The sequence below is a fragment of the Chiloscyllium punctatum genome, chromosome 11 (genome assembly GCF_047496795.1).
Source record: "Chiloscyllium punctatum isolate Juve2018m chromosome 11, sChiPun1.3, whole genome shotgun sequence".
Lineage (NCBI taxonomy): Eukaryota > Metazoa > Chordata > Chondrichthyes > Orectolobiformes > Hemiscylliidae > Chiloscyllium > Chiloscyllium punctatum.
In genome coordinates this window covers 116,847,080-116,871,227 of record NC_092749.1, presented here as the reverse complement: position 1 = coordinate 116,871,227, position 24,148 = coordinate 116,847,080, and the positions used below count along the sequence as shown (strand labels likewise).

Sequence of the window (24,148 nt, the reverse complement as noted above, 5' to 3'; positions counted from 1 at the left end):
AAGGGCTTTTGCCCGAAACGTTGATTTCGCTGCTCGTTGGATGCTGCCTGAACTGCTGTGCTCTTCCAGCACCACTAATCCAGTATTTGGTTTTCAGCATCTGCAGTCATTGTTTTTACCTTGTTTACTTTGTTAAGGGAAGGTGATTCCTGACAAATTTGATTCAATTCTTTAAGGAAGTGACAAGGAGGATCAATGAGGGTTGCACAATGGATTTGTCCACATGGATTTTAGCAAGGCAATTTACAGTACCCCACGTGACAAGTGCAAAAGAGTAAAAGCCCATGGGATACCGAGTAATGTGTTGACTAATCGGCTTAGTTACAGGAAACAAAGAGTAATTGTTGATGGGCAGCTCTTGTGAACAGAAAGCTGGTGTTTCACAGGGCTCTGTGTTGGGACCTCTGTTTATTTTATATTTGAACAATTTGGACTTGAACTGGGGTGGGGGTCATAATTGGTAAATTTGCAGACGACTCAAAAATGGCCGTGTAGTGGATGACGTAGAGGATAGCTCTAAGTTCCAAAATCTAGATGGGTTGGTAGAGTGGGTATGAAAGTGACAGATCGAATTCAATTCTCATAAGTGCGAGGTAATTCTTTTAAGGAGGTCAAAAAATAAAGGGAATACACTATAAATGGGAATATGAAGGGGAGATGAAGTGAGAGATCTTGGCCTATAAGTGAACAGGTTTCTAGAGATAGTGCTACAGGAAGACAAGGTTGTGAAGAGGGCATATGGAATCTCTTCCTCATTGGCAAAGATATAGAATACAAAAGTAAGGATACAATGATAAATATGTAGAGTACTGGTGAGCCCACAACTGCAGTATTGTGTGCAGTTGTGATCATCACATTACAGGAAGGGCATAATTACTCTGGACTGGGTGCAGAAAAGATTTACTAGAACATTGCCAGCGATGAAAACACTGTAAATATGAGGAGAAATTGGAAAGATTAAGGTTGTTTTCATAGATTTAATCTAAGTGGCTGAAGAATTAGAAGGGATGTGGAGAAAATCGTTTTTACGCAGAAGGTTGTGGGTGTCAGGAATTTGTTGCCTGAGTTGGTGTTGGAGGTAGAGACTCTAAACTCTTTTAAAAAGTACTTTACGTGCTGCAGGATAATGTGCGTTTGACAGAAGATAAGACTGGAAAGAGCACTGGGTGTCTTTGGGACGGCATGGACAAAGATGGCTGAATGGCCCCCTTCTGTTCTGTATTATTTCTGCAGCTCTATGTGGGCAGTGCAATAGGGCCACCATACATTGATCACCCGTTATCACCGTTGAAAAGGTATTGACCTAGCTTCATGGACTGCTACAGTCCATTTGGGATAGATATCCTGCACAAGGCTGACAGGTTGGAATTTCCAGGATTTTGGCTCAGCATTTGATCTGATTTATTTGATTTATTGTAGTCATGTGTACTGAAGTACAATGAAAAACTTTGTTTACGAGCAGTACAGATAGATCATATGGTGCTGAGACAGAGCGAGGCATAGAGATTACATGACACAGGAGATGTGCAAAGCAAGATCAACATTATCTGAAGTTATAGAGCCCTTTCATCAGTCTAACAACAAGGAAGAAGCTGTTTTTGAACCTATTTGTGTATGTTCAAGCTTCTGTATCTTCTGCCTGACAGAAGAGGTTGTAGAACAGCATTACTGGAATGGGAGGGGTTTTTGATGATAGCAGCCTTTCCGCAGCAATGAGGTGTAAATGGATGCCATGGATGGGAGATTGGCTTCATGATGGTCTGGACTGTGCACACAACCTTCTATAGTGTCTTATGGTCCTGGGCAGAACAGTTATCATACCAGATCATTATGCTCCATGACAGCATGCTTTCTATGGTGCATCTGTAAAAGTTGGCAAGGGTCCATATGGACAAGCTGAACATCCTAAGCTGCCTGAGGAAGAGGAGACATTGTTGTGCCTTCTTGACCGTCACATCTATTTTGGAAGTCCAAAGTAGGTTGTCAGTTATTGTCAATCCTAGGAACTTTATACTCTCAACCTCCACTTTTTTGATGTAGATAGGGGAGTGTTCTCCTTACTTCTTGAAATCAATGATCAATTCTTTTGTTTTGATGACATTGAGAGACAGGTTGTTGCCATTGCACCATGACATCAAGAACTGAAGGAACAGCAGTATATTTCCAAGTCAGGATGCTGTTTGTTGTAGAGGGCAACTTGGAGTTGGTGGGGTTCTAGTACACCAGCCACTCTTATACTTCTAGGATAGCAGGAAACCCTGGGGTTGGAAGATATTGTTAAAGAAATCTTGCTGAGTTGCTGCAGTACATCTTGTAGATGATGCACACTGATTACCCAAAGCATTGGTGATTGAATGAATATCTGAAGTGTACCATGGAGTGCAAATTAAGCAGACTATGTCCTCCCATCATACTGAGGTCTTGGATGTTATGGAGCTCCCCTCAGCCAGGCATGGACAGTGTTCAATTAGATTCCTGATTTGTGTCTCAGAGATAGTGGAAAGGCTTTGGGCAGTCAGGGGTTGAGTCACCTGTTAAAGAATACACAGCATCCTGAACTGTTCCTGGCTCCACAGTATTTATCAACCATGTCAAATTAAGTTTCTAGTTCATGTTCTCCCTTAGGATGCTAAAGTTTGGAATTTCAGGGATGGTCATTTCATTTAACACAGGTGGCTGTTTACTCTCTCAGATTGGGCACAGTCATTGTCTGACACATGTGTGGTTTAGGAGTTAGTGGCCATTTTCCACCTGAAGCCTGAATGCTGTCTTGCTGTAGGTAAACAAGGACTGCTTCATTATTTGCAAATTAAATTATTCAATCATTAGTCAAAATTCTTCCCTTCTGACCCTAAGATGGAATGCAGATCAGTGATGAAACAGCTGGAGGAGGTTGGGCCAAACACATTACCTGCTCCAACAACATCCTGGAACTGGGATGATTGAGATTCTACAACTACCACTATATTGCTTTGTGCGAGGTATGACTCCAAACAGTGAGAGTTATACGTTCCATTTCCACTGACTTCAATTTTGCTCACAATCCTCGATGACACACTTGGTCAAATGCTATGTTCATGTCAGGAGGAGTCATTCTTACCTCACCATTCAGCTTCTTTGTTCATGTTTGGACTAAGACTGTAATGTGTTTCAGAGGCGTGTAGTCCTGCCAGAATCCAAACTAAGCATTGCTGAGCCATTTTATTCTGTGTAAGATTGTTTTTTATTTGTTCGCATGTTCATCACTAGCTAACATTGTGCAATTATTAGTGCTCATCCCTAACCTTCATTCCTGAGTTGACCATTTTCTCATTCTTCCACTGTGAAAGTGAGTAAACATAATTTAGATATATAAATGGAAATAGTTCTGTTTAGACTTCAAATCCAGAACTTCCAAAATACACACTTTCTGTCTCAGTGAGACTTCAAATTTTTTCCTTGGAACCATGCAGCCTATGCACAGCACAAAGAAAAAGGGTCATATAGTGGCTGATGGGTGACCTCAGTTTAAGTGTTTTAATCAGTTGATTTTGATCAACAAACAAGTAAGTATACAAACATCCAAGTGTTGTTTGTCATGAGAAACATAAACCCTGTATTGTGAGAACAGAGAAATAAAACATTATATTGTATTATCCTACATCACAAGGCAAAGGGATCCTTTTATCAAATTGAAAGAAAGAAAACATATAATGTTGCAAAGGTTAGTGATAAGCCAGAGGATTGGGAAAGTTTTAAAAACCAAAGACAACCAATAAAAAAGCTAAATTTTGAGGGTGAACTTGCAAGTAATATCAAGACAGGCAACAAAAACTTCTTTAAATATATAAAAAGCAAGGGAGGCCAAAGTTAACACAGACCCTTTAGGGAATGAGGCTGGGGTCATAATATTGGAGAACCAGGAAATAGCAGAAGAATTGAATAAGTTATTTGCATCAGTCGTCATAGTAGAATACACTAACAGTATTCCAAAATTCCTACATAATCAAGGGGCAAAAGATAGGGGAGGATAAAATACAATAGCTATGCCTAGAGAAAAGACATGAAGGAAACTAATGGGGTTAAAGACTGTTAAATCCCCTCGACGTGAAGGGCTGCATTAAAGGATATTAAAAGTAGTTGCTACAGTGATAGTTAATGCGCTGGTCCAAATCTTTCAAGAATTGCTGGATTCTCAAAATGTCCCAGAATCCATAGGGTAAGCATGGTGGCTCAGAGGTTAGCACTGCTGCCTTTCAGTGTAAGGGACCAGGATTTGATTCCACCCTCAGGTGACTATCTGAGTGGAATTTGCACGTTCTCCCTGTGTCTGTCTCGGTTTCCTCCAGATGCTTCCGTTTCTTCACATAGTCCAAAGATGTGCAGATTATTGCCATGGGAAATGTAGGTATACAGGGACAGGGCAGGGGGTTGAGTCTGGGTGTGATGCTCTTCAGAGGGTCGGTGTGGACTCGATGGGCTGAATTACCAGCTTCCACACTGTACGGATTTTATGATTAATACCTTTATTTTATAAAGGTAAGGAGACAAAGAAAAGATAATTATTGGAAAATGCAAGAGTCTATTGTAAAAGATGCAATAGGAGATCATAGTTAATACAAAGAAATAGTGCATGACAAGTTTATAAGAATTATTTGAGGAGACAAGTAGAATATAGTAGAGAAAAGGGAACGAGAGCATGTAACATTCGAAAACAGGTTTGTAAAAATAATTACACTTAAAGCTATTTAATAAGACAAGACCACATGGTTTTGGGGAAGAATATTAGCATAGATAAGAGGATTGGTCAAATAATAGAAAACAGTGAATTGGGATAAGGGGGACATTTTCAGGATGGCAACCTGTAAATACTGAAGTGCTACAGGGATCAGTGCCAGGGCTGTAATTTTTGTGAATAAATATTAATGACATGGTGATGAAAATGAATGTACTATTACCAAGTTTGTGGATAACACAAAAATAGGTGGGAAGACAAGTGCTGAGAACGACAGAGTGCCTGCAGAGAGATGTAGACAAGACAAGACAAGACAGGCTGAGATAGATGGATTTTAATGAGTAAAGGAATCAAGGGCTCTAGGAAAATGGCAGGAAAGTGGAATTGAGGATTATCAATTAAGTCATGAGTGGCAGAGCAGTCTCAATGGGCTGAATGGCCTGCTTCTGTTCATACATCATAGCTGAAGAGTAAAATCTACAGACAATGGTAATCGAATCTAATGCAATATGGTAAATCAGCAAGAACATATGTGAAATTGCATAACCGAAAGTCAAAGCACAAAAGCCACCAAGGTAGCATATTCTTTGAAATTCCTCTTAATTCCAAACCAAAACATTGCAACAAAAACTTGCTACTGTCGAAACAAGAATGCAAATATTCATGTGGCTACTTTCATGAAGCGAAATATCAATATGATCTGTCACCACATCAGTGCTAAAATAAGCAATGCTGCAGTAACAGGTCAAATACAGACAATAGGGATGTTTATTAATAATTATGGTAGGGGATTTTAATCTTCCGAACATAGACTGGAACTGCCATAGTGTTAAGGGTTTAGATGGAGAGGAACTTGTTAAGTGTGTACAAGACAATTTTCTGATTCAGTATGTGGATGTACCGACTGGAGAAGGTGCAAAACTGGACCTACTCTTGGCAGGGCAAGGGACTGAGGTGTCAGTGGGGGAGCACTTTGGGGCCAGTGACCATAATTCTATTAGCTTTAAAATAGTGATGGAAAAGCATAGACCGGATCTAAAAGTTGAAGTTCTAAATTGGAGAAAGGCCAATTTTTTTGCAGTATTAGGCAAGAACTTTCAAAAGCTGATATTTACAGGTGAAGGGGTGGCTAGAAAATGGGAAGCCTTCAGAAATTAGATAACCAGAGTCCAGAAACAGTATATTCCTGTCAGGGTGAAAGGGAAAGCTGGTAGGTACAGGAAATGCTGGATGACTAAAGAAATTGAGCGTCTGGTTAAGAAAAAGGAAGCAAGCATATGTCAGGTATAGGCAGGAGAGATTGAGTGAACCCTTAGAAGAGTATCAAGGCAGTATGAGTATACTTAAGAGGGAAATCAGGAGGGCAAAAAAGGGGACATGAGGTAGCTTTGGCAAATAGAATTAAGGAGAATCCAAAGGGTTTTTACAAATACGTCAAGGACAAAAGGGTAATTCAGGACAAAATAGGGCGCCTCAAAGATCAGCAAGGTGGCCTTTGTGTGGAGCCACAGAAAATGGGGGAGATATTAAACGAGTATTTTGCATCAGTTTTAATGTGGAAAAGGACATGGAAGATATAGAACGTAGGGAAATAGATGGGGACATCTTGAAAAATGTCCATATTACAGTGGAGGAAGTGCTGGATATCTTGAAATGCATAAAAGTGGATAAATCCCCAAGACCTGATCAGATATACCCTAGAACTATGTGGGAAGCTAGAGAAGTGATTGCTGGGCCTCTTACTGACATATTTGTATCATCAATAGTCACAGGTGAGGCGCCAGAAGCTTGGAGGTTGGCTAACATGCTGCCACTGTTTAAGAAAGGTGGTAAGGACAAACCAGAGAACTATAGACTGGTGAGCCTGACATCGGTGCTGGGCAAGTTGTTGGAGGGAATCCTGAGGGACAGGATGTACATGTATTTGGAAAGGCAAGGATTGCTTAGGCATAGTCAACATGGCTTTATGCGTGAGAAATCATGTCTCACAGACTTGATTGAGTTTTTTGAAGAAGTAACAAAGAGGATTGATGAGGGCAGAGCAGTAGATGTGATCTATATGGAGGTCAGTAAGGTGTTCGACAAAATTCCGCACGGGAGACTGGTTAGCAAGGTTAGATCTCATGCAATACAGGGAAAACTAGGCATTTGGATACAGAACTGGCTCAAAGGTAGAAGACAGAAAGTGGTGGTGGAGGGTTGTTTTTCAGACTGGAGGCTTGTGACCAGTGGAGTGCCACAAGGATCGGTGTTGGGTCCACTTATTTTCGTCATTTATATAAATAATTTGGATGCGAGCATAAGAGGTGTAGATAGTAAGTTTGCAGATGACACCAAAATTGGAGGTGTAGTGGACAGCGAAGGTGGTTATCTCAGATTACAACAAAATCTTGATCAGATGGGCAAATGGGCTGAGAAATGGCAGATGGAATATAATTTAGATAAATGCTGCATTTTGGGAAAGCAAATCTTAGCAGGACTTATACACTTAATGGTAACGTCCGAGGGAGTGCTGCTGAACAAAGAGACCTTGGAGTGCAGGTTCATAGCTCCTTGAAAGCGGAGTCACAGGAACATAGGATAGTGAAGGTGGTGTTTGGTATGCTTTCCTTTTTTAGTCAGAGTATTGAGTACAGGAGTTGAGAGCTTTTGTTGCAGCTGCACAGGATATTGGTGAGGCCACTGTTGGAATATTGCGCGCAATTCTGGTCTCCTTCCTATCGGAAAGATGTTGTGAAACTTGAAAGGGTTCAGAAAAGATTTACAAGGATGTTGACTGGGTTGGAAGATTTGAGCTATAGGGAGAGGTTGAACAGGCTGGGACTATTTTACCTGGACCGTCAGAGGCTGAGGGGTGACCCTATAGAGGTTTACAAAATTATGAGTGGAAAATAGGCAAAATCTTTTCCCTGGGGTGGGTGAGTCCAGAACTAGAAGGCATAGGTTTAGGGTGAGAGGGGAAAGATATAAAAGAGATCTAAGGGGCAACCTTTTCACACAGAGGGTGGTATGTGTATGGAATGAGCTGCCAAAGTGGTGGAGGCTGGTACAATTGCAACATTTAAGAGGCATTTGGATGGGTATATGAATAGGAAGAGTTTGGAGGGATATGGGCCGGATGCTGGCAGGTGGAACTAGATTAGAACAAACAAAGAACAAAGAAAATTTACAGCCAAGGAACAGGCCTATCGGCCCTCCAAGCCTGAGCTGATCCAAATCTACTGTCAAAACCTGTCGCCCAATTCCTAAGCATCTGTACCCACCCCTCTGCTCCCCACCTGCATCTGTCCAGACACATCTTACATAAACCTATCGTTCCTGCCTCTTCCACCTCTGCTGGCAATGTGGTCCAGACGTTCTTTTTGAAGTACTTGCCACGTGGATCCCCCTTAAACTTTCCACCTCTCACCTTGAAAGTATGACCAGTTGTTATTGATCCTTCACAAACAACAGTGGCCCCAACACTGATCCCTGTGGAACACCACTGGTCACCTTTCTCCATTTCGAGAAACTCCCTTCAACTACTAGTCTCTGTTTCTTGTTGCTCAACCAGTTCTTTATCCACCTAGCTAGAACACCCTGCACACCGTGTGACGTCACTTTCTCCATTAGTCTACCATGGGGAACCTTATCAAACACCTTACTAAAGTCCACGTATATGATATCAACAGCCCTTCCTTCACCTATCAACTTGGTCACTTCCTCAAAGAGCTCTACTAAGTTGGTAAGGCACGATCTCCTCCGCGCAAAACCATGTTGCTTATCACTGATAAGACCAAACTTTTCTAAATATAAATAGATCCTATCCCTCAGTACCCTCTCCAGCAACTTTCCGACCTCTGACGTCAGGCTCACTGGTCTGTAGTTACCCAGAATATCCCTACTACCCTTCTTGTACACGGGGACAACATGAGCAACCTTCCAGTCCTCCGGCACCTCACCTGTGTTTAAGAATGCCACAAGGATATCTGTCAGGGCCCCAGCTATTTCCTCTCTCGACCCCCTCAGCAACCTGGAATAGATCCCATCTAGTCCAGGGGATTTGTCCACCTTAATAACCTCTAGCCTACCCAACACATCTTCCCTACTTATGTCAATGTGATCCAGACTATTCAAACTTCTATCTCTAATCTCAAGATTCATCATGTTCCTCTCCTTAGTGAACACTGATGCAATGTAATCATTCAGAATCTCACCCATTCTCTCAGGTTCAACACACAGCCTTCTTTCATTATCCTCCAATGGACCAATCCTTTCTCTAGTTACCTGCTTGCTTCTTATATAAGAATAAGGTGCTTTGGGATTCTCCTTAATTTTGCTTGCTAAAGCTATTTCATGACCTTTTTTAGCCCGCTTGATTCCTCATTTAAGACTTGTCCTAATCTTCTGATATTCCTCCAGGGCCTGTTCTGTTCTTAGCTGCTTAGACTTTATTGGATGCTTCCCTTTTCCTCTTGGCTAGTGATCAAATTTCTCCTGTCATCCATGGTTCACAAATCTTGCTGTTCCTATCCTTTGCCATCAACGGGACATGCCCATCCTGCACTATCTTTGAAAGCCTCCCACATATCAAATGTGGACTTCCCTTCAAATAGCTCTGTCCAGTCCACATTTCTGAGCTCCTGCCTAATTTTGATATAATTGGCCTTGACCCAGTTTAGTACTCTTCCCTGAGGACCACACTCATCTTTATCTAAGAGTATTCTAAAACTTACAGAATTGTGGCCACTGTTCCCAAAGATATCCCCCACCACAACTGGTCGGCATGGAAGGGTTGGACTGAAGGGTCTGTTTCTGTGCTGTACATCTCTATGACTCTATTGCCTTGCTACCTCTAGGTTAGGACATAATTTGGGATGGTCATAGTGTACAATGGGCCATTGACCGCAGGTAGGACTTGTTATCTATGATTGTACCGGGCTGTTGCTTGAATTATGCACAGATCAGCTCTCCCAATTTTGGCATACATCACCTGATGTTGATGACACTGACACTGCCAGATGTATAATTAACTGTATTAAAACTTGCTGAACTGACATGATTACATTTGCTCTGGTGTGTCCACAGCACTCACCAGAGCTCTGGATAATATTATTGTTATGCTACTATATCTTTCAAAGCAACCTTCTGTTTTCTTCAAAGCTGAACAATTTTGGACAAAGTTTCTCTTTCCCATTTCATCCTCTTTACATTTTTCATATGTTTGTCTTGCCTTTGCAAAACCTCATTACTGTGTATTTACCTGCTGCCCATAAATATAGGACTACCTTTTAAAAAATATGTTGCTACACATTCTCATTTCTCACTATTCCCATTCTGGTTCCAACATCGAACCCAATTTGTATCACTTATAAACATAATCAGAGCAATAAATCAATATTGATTCCTATAGCATACCATTTTCTGATTAGAAAAAGAGCAGATTGAAATTATTTTGGATTTCAAAATATGAGTTAGGGAATAAACTGATTACATTCACGACAAATAGAAAAAATGCTGAATAATTCAAAGCAAACCCTGTTTCTGGCCACAAGCATCCAGATAGTTTATTTCAATCAAACTCAGGTGAATTTTCTGAAACTTGGCAGAGATGTACAGCCAATTTGATCACAGCAGGAAAGAATGAAATATTTACATTTATGTAGTTTCTTTCATGATTTCAGGTTCTTCAAAACAGCTAATTACTCAGTTTTGATATGTAGTCAATGTTGTAATCCTTAAAATGTAAAGCTAATTTCTATGCGTAGGAAAAGGACCAATCAGCCCCTCGAGGCGAAAGTGAAGACTGCAGATGCTGGAGTAGAGGTCGAGAGTGTGATGCTGGAAAAGCACAGCAGATCAGGCAGTATCTGAGGAGCAGGTAAGTCGATGTTTTGGGCAGAAGCCCTTTATCAGGAACTGGCTGTGCCTTTTCAATCAGCCCCTCGAGCCTATTCCATCAATGAGGTCATTGGTGATCTGTGTCCTAATGACATATATCTGCCTTTGGCCCATAAACCTGTGCTCAGCAAATATTTATCTATTTCAGATTTAAAGTTAACAAATGATCAAGCAAAAATTGTCGAACAGAGTTCCAAATTTCAACCACCTTTTATGAATAGAAGTGCTTCCTAACATCTCTCCAAAATGGTCTGGCCCTACATTTTAGATTGTGCCCCCAGTTCTAGAATCCCCAACCAGGAGAAGCAGTTTATCAGGTTCATGTAGTAATTAATTTTTTATCTACTTTTCACGTGCAAATTGAAGCATAATAGTTGGACGAAACACTCTGAAACCATGGAATGGGATCTTTTACAATCATTAGAAAGGGTGAACAGCAATGTTTCTTCTCAGCTTCACAACTGTACAGTAAACAGGTAGAAGGCCTTGCAGGCCATTCACAAGTTCTGCCTTTCAAAACATGTGCATGCATAGCCTTGCAAAGAAAAGGTACCATGTACTTAAATAAATAGGCTGCACCCAATGAAAACAAAAATGGAGGAACTTTCCTTTTACTTATTCAAGGGATGTGGGCTTCTTGGGATTAGTGTTACCAGCCGAGGAGCAGGAGAATCGATGTTTTGGGCCGAAGCCCTTCATCAGGATTCCCAATGAAGGTTTTATGGCTGAAACATGAATTCTCCTGCTCCTTGGATGCTGCCTGAATTGCTGTGTTTTTCCAGCACCACATTCTCAATTCTGATCTCCAGCATCTGTAGTCCTCACTTTCTCCTCATACGTTAAAAGGTCAACCTGCAAGTTTACCTTGAAAGAATCCCGGACTAGAACTCTCAAGTCTCTTTGCACTTCAAACGTCTGAATTTTCTCCCCGTTTAGAAAACAGTCCATCCCTCTATTCATCCTACCAAAGTGCATGACCTCACACTTTCCCATGTTGTACTCCATCTGCCACTTCTTTGTCCACTCTCCTAACCTGTCCAAATCCTTCTGCAGCCTCCTCATCTCCTCAATGCTACGTGTTCCTCTACCTATCTTTGTATCATCCGCAAACGTAGCCAGAATGCCCTCAGTTCCTTCATCTAGGTCATTAATGTATGAAGTGAAAAGTTGTGGTCCCAATATTGAGCCTTGCAGAACACCACCCATCACCAGCTGCCATCCTGAGAAGGACCTTTTTATTCCCACTCTCTGCTTTCTGCCAGATAGTCTAGTATGGTAACACTTTGCCTTTGACACCAGGTGCCCTTATCTTACTCAATAGCCTCCTGTGATGTGAAGTAACTATTCAGTTCCTCAGCCATTTCCGACGTCCCCACTATTATCTCTTCGGCATCATGTTCTAGTGGCCCACTGTCCACTTTTGCCTCTCCTTTGCCCATTGCGTATCTGAAGAAACTCTGACAGTCTTCCTTTATATTATTGTTTTGCTTAACCTCATATTTAATCTTCTCCTTCCTTTTTTTTGTCGCCCTCTATTAGGTCTTTGTGAGCTTCCCAATCCACCGGTTTCCCACTGCCCTTCACCACATTATTTGGTTTCTCTTTATCTTTCATGCTATCCTTAGTCAGCCATGGTTGCCGCAACCTCCCTGTAGCATGCTTCTTTTTCCTCAGGCTGAATATCTGCTGTGTCTCCTGAATTACTCCCAGTAAAAAGGAACGATGGTCATTTTAAGAACTGGTACAGACATGGTTAATTGAATGGACTCCTTCTGTGCTGTAACAGTGATGCTGCGATCATTTGGTCCAATATCTGTCCCATGCCATGATCCAAGTTTTGCAATGAAACTCTACACATTGTAAGGTACCTTATGTCAGCCCACAATTTAAGAAAGGAACAAATTAAAAAAACAGGGAACTATATTCCCAATAAGCCTAACATCAGTAGGACAGAAAATGCTGGGACCTAACAGAAACAACGTGATATACGGATACTTGTATAACAAATATCTGATTGGATATTGTCAGCATTGATTTGCAAATGGTAAATTGTGTTTGAGTAATGTTCGAGTTTTTGAGGATGTTACTAACAAAATTGATAAAGGATAGTTGATGGATGTTGTATAATTGGATTTTCAGAAGGCTTTTGATAAGATCCTCTCCAGAAAGTTGATTAATAAAATTAAAGTACAAGGTGCTGACATGGATTAAGGATTGGCTAACAGACAGAAAATAGAGTAGGAATAAATGGGTCATTCTTGTGTTGACAGGTGAGGTATCAGAAGGATCAGTAATGTGGACCCTAACTGTTCAGAAGTAATGAAGTCTTGCTTCAATTGTATAAGAGATTAGTTAGATTCCACCTGCAGGACTGTGTGCAGTTGTGGTTTCCTCATCTCAGGAGATATACTATTACCATAGTAGGAATGTGATGAAAGTTCACCAGACTGGTTACTGAAATAATAGGACAGTCTTACGAAGAGAGATTGGGCAGACTGTGCCTGTATTCTCCACATTTTCAAAGAATGTGAGATGAAAACTGTATTGAAAATTACAAAATACTTAAAGGGATAGATAGGATAGAAATGGGCAAGATTTTTCCCATCTATGGGGAGTTACAACCAAGAGACAATTTAAAAATAAGGGTGATGCAATTTAGGATCAAGATGAGATTTTTTTTTCAACTCATTGTTGTGAATATTCAGAATTCTCTACCCTAGAAGGCTGTGAAAACTGTCTTTAAGTACTTAAAGGTTGAAAACTTTAGGATTACCAGTGGTATAAAGGCTATTGAAATAATATGTGTAAAAGGTACTGAAATATTCAATTAGCCAAGATGTACTGGATTGAATGGTGGAGCTGGCTTGATGGACTGGATGGCCAACTTTTATTCCCAAATTCCTACATTCCTAATCCCTTTTTTTGTATATTAGATGAATGCTGGAAATTCTTCCGAGTGCTATGACTTGCTAATTAGGCCAATGATACATAGCAAATCAAATACCAGTTATGTGCATATGGTATCACAGCCACGAATAATTGATAACAAGTAAGCAAACTTCTTTAGTCATGTGTAAAATCAATTACAATCATTTACAGCAGTACAATCTTCAGGGGTAATTGACAAAGCAATTCACCCTTCTAGGCAGTAACAGAAGTGTCGCTATAGAGTACTGTGACGATGCTGCTCTTTTAATAAGGTTATGCTGTCCTTGGCTTTTTTTCAGAGTGGTCGTAAAAGCAGTGGATCTGAAAAGTCTAGGTTTGAAGGGTTTAAGAGCTCATTTTATTATAACTAACAGATAATGCCTCAGACAAAAGGCTTTCAAGTTTTAGAAAAAAACACTGGTACAATGAAAGGGAAAGAGGCTAGTTCTCGCAGCTCAGTTTTTCTTTGGTTTGATTTAGTTTGGTGTTTAGCAGTCTGGCTATTCACTGAAAGCCAGACTTGAACTGCTGGTCCAAGAAACAGCTACATGGAAGAAGGCATTTCATGCTGAATCCATCTGCCATATCTCTCTCTCTCTCCTGTGATACACTGTGTTTGATTTTACCTTTTGTGCCAAGGGATGTTTATAGGGATTATTGCAAGCATTTGGAACAGCATTATTAAGTTGGGGTAATCTTTTGGGTTTTCAAATAGGTTAAGTTATTCCATATTCTGTTCTCTTTTGTTTGTGTTTCATTTGGTAATCTTGCAAATAAATTCTGTTTTTTTTCAAAATAAGTTGTTTGACCAGCTGCATCACTCCTGGAATATCTGCATTACACCTGCTTAAAACAACAAGCAAAGTTAGGGTCCAGGCTACTTTATTGAAATGTTTTGAGGGAGTCTGACCTGGTCCATAACAGTACCCTTTGTCATTCAGTACCTCCCTGGAGCGAGAAACAAATCCATGTCCTTCGCAGCCTTCAACATGCCATCAATGACATCAAACATCTTGCCAATGCCATCCCTATACTTCCACTTCTCGCTTTCAAACAGCCACCTAATATCAAACAGACCACGATTCAGCAAACTACCTAGTTGTCAGGAGGACAGTGACCACAACCCTGCCACAGCAACCTCTGCAAGATATGTCAGATCATTGACATGGATACTACCATTACATATATCACCCATCATGTACACAGTATGTACTCATTTAACTCAGCCAATGTTGTCTACCTCATACACTGCAGGAAAGGATGCCCAAAGGCATGCAATACCAGCGAGTCCATGCAGATGCTACGACAATGGATGAATGGACACCATGCAACAATTGCCAGACAGGAATGTTCCCTCCCAGTTGAGGAACACTTCAGTGGTCAAGTATATTCGGCCTCTGATTTTTAGGTATATGTCCTCCAAGGTGGCCTTTGAGAGACACAACAACGCAAAATTGCCAAGCAGAAACTGATAGCGAAGTTCCATATCTAGCCTCAACCATGATCTTTGGTTCATGTCATGCTAAATGTAATCCCATTGTTCTGTTCTGTTTTGACAGAATACCTTGATAACTTGTTTTTATCTCTCTACCTTAATTAGTTTGTATAGTTTGGATGACTTGTTACTTTTAGTCATGCAACTCTTATAGTTTTGTTATTCCAGCCCTGTGGTTTGTCTCTAGCACCATCCTACTTTTGATTTTTTTCTAACTACTGCTCTGGATCTTAGGTCATCTCTTCAGTGGCTATTCCAGCTGTTGACAGTTTACTCATACCATTTGACACTTTTGATCACCTTCAAAGACTTGTTATTCAGCCTGTCGACATTTCACTTACACTATTTGTATTTATCTTTTGACACTCTTAATCACCTGGAATTAACTTGCCATTATTTCTCTGCATATAAATTCTATGCCTGTGCACTTTCCTCCACTTCACCTGATGAAGGAGCAGCGCTTGAAAAGCTTGTGATTTCAAATAAGCCAGTTAGACGGTAACCTGATGTTGTGTGTCTTTTGACTTCGTCCACCCCAATCCAACACTGGCAGCTCCACATCAGTAGCACTTTATGCAGGCCTCATTGACAGCTAAAAACTGTATGCCAAGAAGACAATAAAAGACGACAATAGGAGTAAAAAGTAGGCACTTTAGTAAGGGTGATATGCAATAGAAACTCTACTTTGTTTGCCAAGTTTTAATCAGCACCTGCAAGATACTAATGGATAAATAAAGCAAAACTACAGGGAGAGGTCGGAAAAGAAGAGTTACTGTCAGCTAACGAGTACACTCACCCGACAATGATCATGTTGCTGCAGTAGAGTCTGAACATCACCTCCAATGGGCATCTGTTTTGTCAGCGCCTCGTTCTTGAGCTTTAACCACTTACATAGTTCTTCTAATGATGTGAGCAACCGGTTCCAACGTTCTGTGTTGGCTTCCAAATGAGCCCTGCAACAAATCGGGAAAGCAATCAGCAAGTCAGGAAACAGCGACCAATTAAATCTACTTAACATTCTTTCGCACTTAAGTCAATCAAGTAAAAAGCATTTTAAAAAAATCAAATTTTTATTTCAAATGATAAAAATTTAGGTTATTTGCTGAATTCTTTGTTCACAAATTACCAACAGTTCTGTCAAAATGGCAATGCATTTCCAATGCTTTAAACAGAATGGCTCCACAAAATCCAATCCCATTGGAAAACAGTAGCTGTTTGAAGACCTAGCACAAAGCAGGATGGTTGTCATTATTTTAGGTTAATCATCTCAGCCACAGACATCACTGCAGGAGTTCTCAGGCCCTGTTCCAGAATCTAAAGGAGGAAATCAACCCACATGAAGTAACAAAGAAGATTGATGAGGGCAGAGTACTAGATGTGATCTGTATGGACTTCAGTAAGGCGTTCGACAAGGTTCCCCAAGGTTAGATCTCATGGAATACAGGGAGAACTAGCCATTTGGATACAGAACTGGCTCAAAGGTAGAAGACAGAGGGTGGTGGTAGAGGGTTGTTTTTCATACTGGAGGCTTGTGACCAATGGAGTGCCACAACGATCGGTGCTGGGTCCTCGACTTTTTGTCATTTACATAAATGATTTGGATGCGAGCATAAGAGGTACAGTTAGTAAGTTTACAGATGACATCAAAATTGGAGGTGTAGTGGACAGCGAAGAGGGTACCAACAGGATCTGGACCAGATGGACCAATGGGCTGAGAAGTGGCAGATGGTGTTTAATGCAGATAAATGCAAGGTGCTGCATTTTGGGAAAGCAAATCTTAGCAGGACTTATACACTTAATGGCAACGTCCTAGGGAGTGTTGCTGAACGAAGGAATCTTGGAATGCAGGTTCATAGCTCCTTGAAAGTGGAGTTGCAGGTAGATAGGATAGTGAAGAAGGCGTTTGGTATGCTTTCCTTTATTGGTCAGAGTACTGAGTACAGGAGTTGGGAGGTCATGTTGCGGCTGTACAGGACATTGGTTAGGCTACTGTTGGAATATTGTGTGCAGTTCTGGTCTCCTTCCTATCGGAAAGATGTTGTAAAACTTGAAAGGGTTCAGAAAAGATTTACAAGGATGTTGCCAGGGTTGGAGGATCTGAGCTACAGGGAGAGGCTGAACAGGCTGGGGCTGTTTTCCCTGGAGTGTCGGAGGCTGAGGGATGACCTTATAGAGGTTTACCAAATTATGAGGGGCATGGATATGGTAAATAGGCAAAGTCTTTTCCCTGGGGTCGGGGAGTCCAGAACTAGAGGGCATAGGTTTAGGGTGAGAGGGGAAAGATATAAAAGAGACCTAAGGGGCAACGTTTTCACGCAGAGTGTGGTACGTGTATGGAATGAGCTGCCAGAGGATGTGGTGGAGGCTGGTACAATTGCAACATTTCAGAGGCATTTGGATGGGTATGTGAATAGGAAGGGTTTGGAGGGATATGGGCCGGGTGCTGGCAGGTGGGACTAGGTTGGGTTGGGATATCTGGTCGGCATGGACAGGTTGGACCGAAGGGTCTGTTTCCATGCTGTACATCTCCATGACTCTATTTCCTTGGCCTATCTCCTTTAGAGCCCGGAGATGTAGATTAATACGCCCTAAGAATTTATTAGCTTTCAATCACAGTAATTTTTACAGCACTTTTACTTTTAATTAATACTATTTTTCTTTAATTCCTCCTTTCCAACAAACCCTTGCTTCCCTAGCACTTTGGGGAAGATTTTTGTGTCTTCTTCTGTGAAGGCAGAACAAAATTAATTGCTTAGCTGCTTTGAAATTTGATTGTTCTCGTTATCAAATTATCAATTCTCCTGTTTCAGTCTGTAAGGAGCCTACAGATATCTTCACTAATCTTTTCTCTTTACATACTTAGAATCTCTTCCAGTCTGCTTTTATGTTTCTTACAAGTTTACTCTCATACTTTAATTTTCCACTCTCAACCATACCTTTGGTCCTCCACAGCTGAGTTCTGATCTGCTCCCACTCTTCAGGCTTGCTACATTTTCAAGTAATTTTATGTGTTTCCTCTTTGGATCTACTACTATCTTTTTTTTTGTTAATTTAGTCTGTATGGGCCACTTTTCCTGCATACATTTGTTCCTTAAATATTAACCTTTGCGTGATAAACATCATGACTTTTAATGAAGTTGTCCAGGCTATCACAGCCAACTTGCCTTCACATTTCCCTTTCTTTAGATTTTGGATCCTAGTTTTGGATTGAACTACTTCACCCGCTACCTCTATAAAGAATTCTATCATGTCAGGGCCACATTCTCCTAAAGTATCTCTCAGAATAACATCATTAATTAATCCTCTCTCCTTACACAAAACTAAATTGAGGATAGTTTGTCCCAGTTGACCCTTCAACACATTAGTCTAAAAATCTATCTTGTTCACATTCCATGAATTCATCAGCCGCAGCATTATTGTTAATCTGGTATACCTAGTCAATATGCATCTCTAACTTACGGTTTAATGCTGTCTCCTACCTCACCAATAATGCTTAGAGGCCTAGAGATAACTCTCACTCAAGTTTTTCACTCCTGGTTGCATCTTAGCTCCACATGGAATAATTCCACTTCTTGATTTGCTGAGCTGATATTCTTTCTCACTATTGCCAACGATTTCATCTTCTGGAAATTTTCCCTGTCCTTTCATAAGATTAAATATCCGCAGCTGTTCAGTTCCCAGCTTTCGTCACTCAGCAGCAAGTCTGCGTAATCACTAATATCTTATGCCTGTTAACAACTATTTGCTCTGTTAATTTATTTTATTGCGAATGCTGCAAACATTCAGATATCATAGCTGTAGACTTTTTGTACCCATATATGCTGCTAATCCTGGTTTTGTCTGTCTTTCACTTTTGGATTCTACTTTTCTATCTGTCATTTCTGTCTTTGTTTCCGTCCCTCATCACCCCACTCATTTTCACTTCTCCGCCACACTATTTGAAACAGTGTGTCTTTCAGGGCTATTTCCAAAGGCAGTTAAAAGTTAATGGTAAGGGGATTTTTCTTGATTAGTAAGGGTTACAGGGAGAAGGCAGAAGAAAGGGGTTAAGAAACATATCAGATGTGATCAATTGGTGGAGCAGACTTGATGGGCCAAATGGCCCAACTATGCTCCTATAGCTTTTGTTCTTATGGTCACACCACACTGCTCAGAATCTGGAGTCACGTCACAGGTATGAGACAAGGCAAAGTTGGCAGTTTTCCTTCCTTAAAGGGCATTAGGGAAGCTGATGCATTTTCACAGTCAACACTGGTTATAGACTTTCTTAAATTCAAATTCCAATATCTACCAAGCTAAGATTTACACCTGGGTCCCAGAAATGCTACCCAAGTCACGTTCCTTTGCAATGGATGCCTGTGAAACTTAGATAAAGGAGAAAGTGAGGACAGCTGATGCTGGAGATCAGAGTTGAGAGTGTGGTGCTGGAAAAGCACAGCAGGTCAGGCAGTATCCGAGGAGCAGGAGAATTGATGTTTCGGGCAAAAGCCATTCATCAGCAATGATGCTTGTGAGCCAAGGGGGTGGAAAGATAAATGGGAGGGGGTTGGGGCTGGGTGGGGGGAAGGTAGCTGAGAGTGTGATAGATGTCCCACCTATATTCAGGACATCACCCACGTCCTCCAAGACTTTTGTTTCCCTGGCCCCAATGCTTCATCTTCACCATGGACATCCAGTCCCTATACACTTCCATCTGCCATTGGGAGGGCCTCCAAGCCCTCCATTTCTTCCTCTCCTGGCATCTCCACCAGTGCGCCTCCACTGATACTCTCATTCGTTTGGCTGAACTGGTCCTCATCCTCCATAATTTCTTTTTTGAATCCTCCCACTTCCTCCAGATGAAAGGGGTAGCCATGGGCACCTGCATGGGCCCCAGCTATGGTTCACTGGTTACGTGGAACATCCATCTTCCGCAGTTACACCGGCACCACTCCCGACCTTTTCCTCCACTACATTGATGACTGCATCAGTGCCACCTCATGCGATGAGGTTGAAGAGTCATCAATTTCACCAACACATTCCACCCAGACCTTAAGTTCATCTGGACCATCTTGGACCTCCCTCCCCAACAACGGTGACAGACTCAACATGGACATCTTCTACAAACCCACTGACTCCCACAGCTACCTGGACTACACCTCCTCCCACAATGCCTCCTGTAAGAACCCTATCCCTTATTCCCAATTCCTCCACCTACACCGCATCTGCTCCCAGGAGGACCAGTTCCACCATAGAATACAGTAGATGCCTCCTTCTTCAAGGACCGCAACTTCCCCTCCCACATGGTCGATGATGCCCTCCAGTACATCTCACCCACTTCCCGCACCTCCGCCCTCAAGCCCCACCTCTCCAACCGCAACAAGGACACAACCTCCCAGTCCTCACCTTCCATCCCACCAACCTCCGGATACATCGCATCATCCTCTGCCATTTCCGCCAACTACAAACAAACCTCACCATCAGAGATATATTTCCCTCCCCACCCCATGCGCTTTCCATAAAGACCATTCCCTTCGCGACTCTCTTGTCAGGTCCATGCCCCTCACCAAACCCCTGGCACCTTCCCCCTGCCATTGCAGAAATTTCAAAACCTGCGTCCATACCTCCTACCTCACCTCTGCCCAAGGCCCCAAAGGAGCCTTCCACATCCATCAGACTTTTACCTGCACTTCCACACATCATTTACTGTATCTGTTGCTCGTGATGCGATCTCCTCTACGTTGGGGAGACAGGACACCTACTTGCAGAGTGCTTTAGAGAACATCTCCACAACACCTGCACCAACCAAACCCTCCGCCCCGTGGCCGAACACTTCAACTTCCCCTCCCACTCCGTTAAGATGATGCAGGTACTGGGCCTCCTCCAACGGCAAACCCCAACCATCAGACACCTGCAGGAAGAACGCCTTAACGTCCGCCTTGGGACCCTGCAACCAAATGGCATCAATGTGGATTTCACCAGCTTCCTCATTTCCCCTCCTCCCACCTTATCCCAGATCTAACCTTCCAACCTAGCACTGCCTCATAACCTGTCCCACCTGTCCATCTTCCTTCCCACCTAATCACTCCACACATCTCTCCACCTTATCACCATTACCCCCACTTCCATCTACGTATTGCATTCTCAGCTACCTTCCCCCCAACCCCATCCCTCCTCCCATTTAACTCTCCACCCCCTTGGCTCATTAGCCTCATTGCTGATGAAGGGTTTTTGCCCGAAACATCCATTCTCTCGCTGCCTGACCCTGCTGTGGTTTCCGAGCACCACACTCTCAAAACTTAAATTTAGTTAGCTTGAACTCATACTATTCTGAAGACCTAAAATGCTGAATTCCGCAACATGCACCTAACCCAGAATTTTGGCTTCCTCCTTAAGTCTTCTGTGGGGCAGCACGGTGGCTTAGTGGTTAGCACTGCTGCCTCACAGTGCCAGGGACCCGGGTTCAATTCCTGCCTCGGGCAACTGTCTGTGTGGAGTCTCCCCATGTCTGCGTGGGTTTCCTCCGGGTGCTCCGGTTTCCTCCCACAGTCCAAAGATGTGCAGGTTAGGTGAATTGGCCATGCTAAATTGCCCGTAGTGTGAGATGGATTAGTCAGGGGTAAATATAGGGGGTTGGGTTTCTCTTTGGAGGGTCGGTGTGGACTTGTTGGGCCGAAAGGCCTGTTTCCACACTGTAGATAATCTAATCTAATCTAAAGTGAGAGCTGTTCTTACCTCATAAGAACTCCCTGTTTTACCTCAGGTTCTCTGTCAACTTTGACACTGGTGTTCTGCATTTGGTCCAAAGCATGGCAATGGATAGTAAACCCACTGCAGTTTACTGACCTGATATTGACAGATTTAGTCTTTAGGTCACCCCATCGCTGGTTCATATCATCAAGTCGATGCTGGAGCAAGGCAGCTTCCTCTGAATTTCCCAAAACCTTCATCATTCTATGTCTGTTGCCATCAATACTCTTAAAGATGTCATTGTGAGCATCAATTTCAGCCTGGATATCCTGAAGAAAGCAATATTGTCAAGACTTTTTCTCTCTTCAGACACGTAACTGCACATTTTTAACATGTGTGCAATCTTTCTGTGTTGAACATACAATGGAAGCATTACAGAAAATCTAGGACTCAATTTTAAATGTTATAAAAATACACTATAATTTAGGCACCAACTGACACCTAGAATATACATTTGACAGAACACCTTGCTGTATTCTCTGCACTGCAATAGCAGATGGAGCAGTGATAGGATTACGCTTTTCCAAATTGTACCAACAAAACTAAGCGCAGAATTAAGGATTCTGTAGACTTTGCCACTGCAACATTTTTCTCTTTCCACATTAGGGCACTTAGGGCTTGTCAAAAACTGACAAGTGGGCCAAATTCCAGCAACTTTATATTAATGGTTCATACCCACTTAAAACTGCAAATTATCCAACTTATTTCACAACATCACAACTGCTGAACAAAAGATTTTCATCACACCACACTAGGCTTAACATCAACTCAGGTTTTAGGTGAAAGTACATGCCTCATTTTACGTTAAGACCAAGACTATGTTTTCTAAATTAGTCTAAACCAGTACAGAAACATTATGTCTTTTCATATTTCAAAATAAGAAGAACAGCAGATCAATTGTATTTAGAACCATGATGGGGACGGGGCACAATGCCCTTCAAAAGATCGATGCAGACCTGATGAGCTGAAGACCTTTTTCCACACTGGAGGGATTCTATGATGTGAGAAACATTAATCTCTTCACATTTTTAGCTGCCCACTAATTCAACAAGGTTACTGAAAAGTAATGCTTTAGAAAGAACTTTGAAGTATGCCAACACAGCACTGAAGACCAAGCAATACAAGGAGGATATATTTAAATTAAGTTAGAAATCTATAACTGTAATGCACTTATATCTGCAAATATAAAAAGTATCCGCATCCATCTTCCAGTCAATGGACCTTTAGATATATGAAGCAAAAACAATAAATTGTACTCAGGTTTTAATCACGTTATCTTCCTGTTCTCTGTGTTTACCCAAAGAGCTACATATTTCCAGACGATTGTTTCCATTTTGGATTTCCAGCATTTACCGTTTATTTGTAGCGTACATCAGCAGTAAGCCCTGGACAACAGCCAATATTTGTCACTAAGTGACAAATAACATACAAATACCAGGCAATAAACATTTCAAAAGAAAATCTAACCAAGTACTCGTTTAAATTCAATGGCATTAACATCATTAAGTTCCCTACTATCAAAATCTTGAGGGTTTCCATTGAACCATGTTAAAGCTGTGACAGCAACAGCAGGTCAGAGGCTCGGCATTCTGTTACCTCTATTCACTACATACAAAGCATAAGTTGGGAGTGTGATGGAATACCCTCGTCTTGTCTGGATCAAATAAGCTCCAACAATACTCGAAGAATTTCAAAACCACCCAGGATAAAGCAGCCCACTTGAGTGGCAGCAATTCCACCACATTCACCTTTACCTTGAGGCCAACCAGGAATGGTCAACAAATGCGAGCTCAGCCAGCAAAGTTCACATCCCAACTCACTGCAGCAACTCATCGGAGGCCCTCTAACAGCAAATCTGTGACCTCTACCGTCTAGAAGGTCAAGGCAACAAACATGACAACGCCACCACCTGCAAATTTCCCTCCAAGCCACACACCATGCTGGCTTGGAAATATATCGATATTCCCTCACCGTGACGGGGTCAAAATCCTAGAACACCTTCTTACACAGAACCATGGTTTTCCTGACATTCCAAGGTAATCAGGCATTGAAGAAGGCAGCTCACCACCACCTTTTCCAATGCAAATAGGAATGGGTAACAAATGCTGGCCCAGCCAACATGCCGTGAATGAGTCATTTGGAAACATGTGATGGAGAACATGTAGACCCTGTATTTGCATTATTCATTTGAATTAAATGCACTGCAAGAAGTGGTCAATCCAAGTAATTAACCTAATGGGTTGCTGGAACTGCAATCATCCAGGCAGTTGGACAGTATTCCATCACTAATCACAGGGAAGGCGATGACCTAGTGGCGTTCTTGCTAAACTATTAATCTAGAAATTCAGCTAACATTCTGGGGACCTATGTTTGAATTCTTCCATGGCAGAATTTGAATTCAA

At 41.8% G+C, this 24,148-nt stretch overlaps 1 protein-coding gene across 18 annotated transcripts in view; it reads right to left on the bottom strand.

Moving 5' to 3' along the window:
• Positions 1 to 24,148, bottom strand: part of LOC140483389 (utrophin-like) — a 737,248-nt gene that overhangs the window by 200,726 nt on the left and 512,374 nt on the right. For all 18 annotated transcript variants that reach the window (XM_072581625.1, XM_072581633.1, XM_072581634.1 and 15 more), the window contains 2 exons: positions 21,843 to 22,015; positions 15,814 to 15,970 (listed from right to left, as the gene is read on the bottom strand). In XM_072581625.1, the coding sequence (XP_072437726.1) occupies positions 15,814 to 15,970; positions 21,843 to 22,015 (330 nt within the window). The remainder of the gene's footprint in view (positions 1 to 15,813; positions 15,971 to 21,842; positions 22,016 to 24,148) is intronic.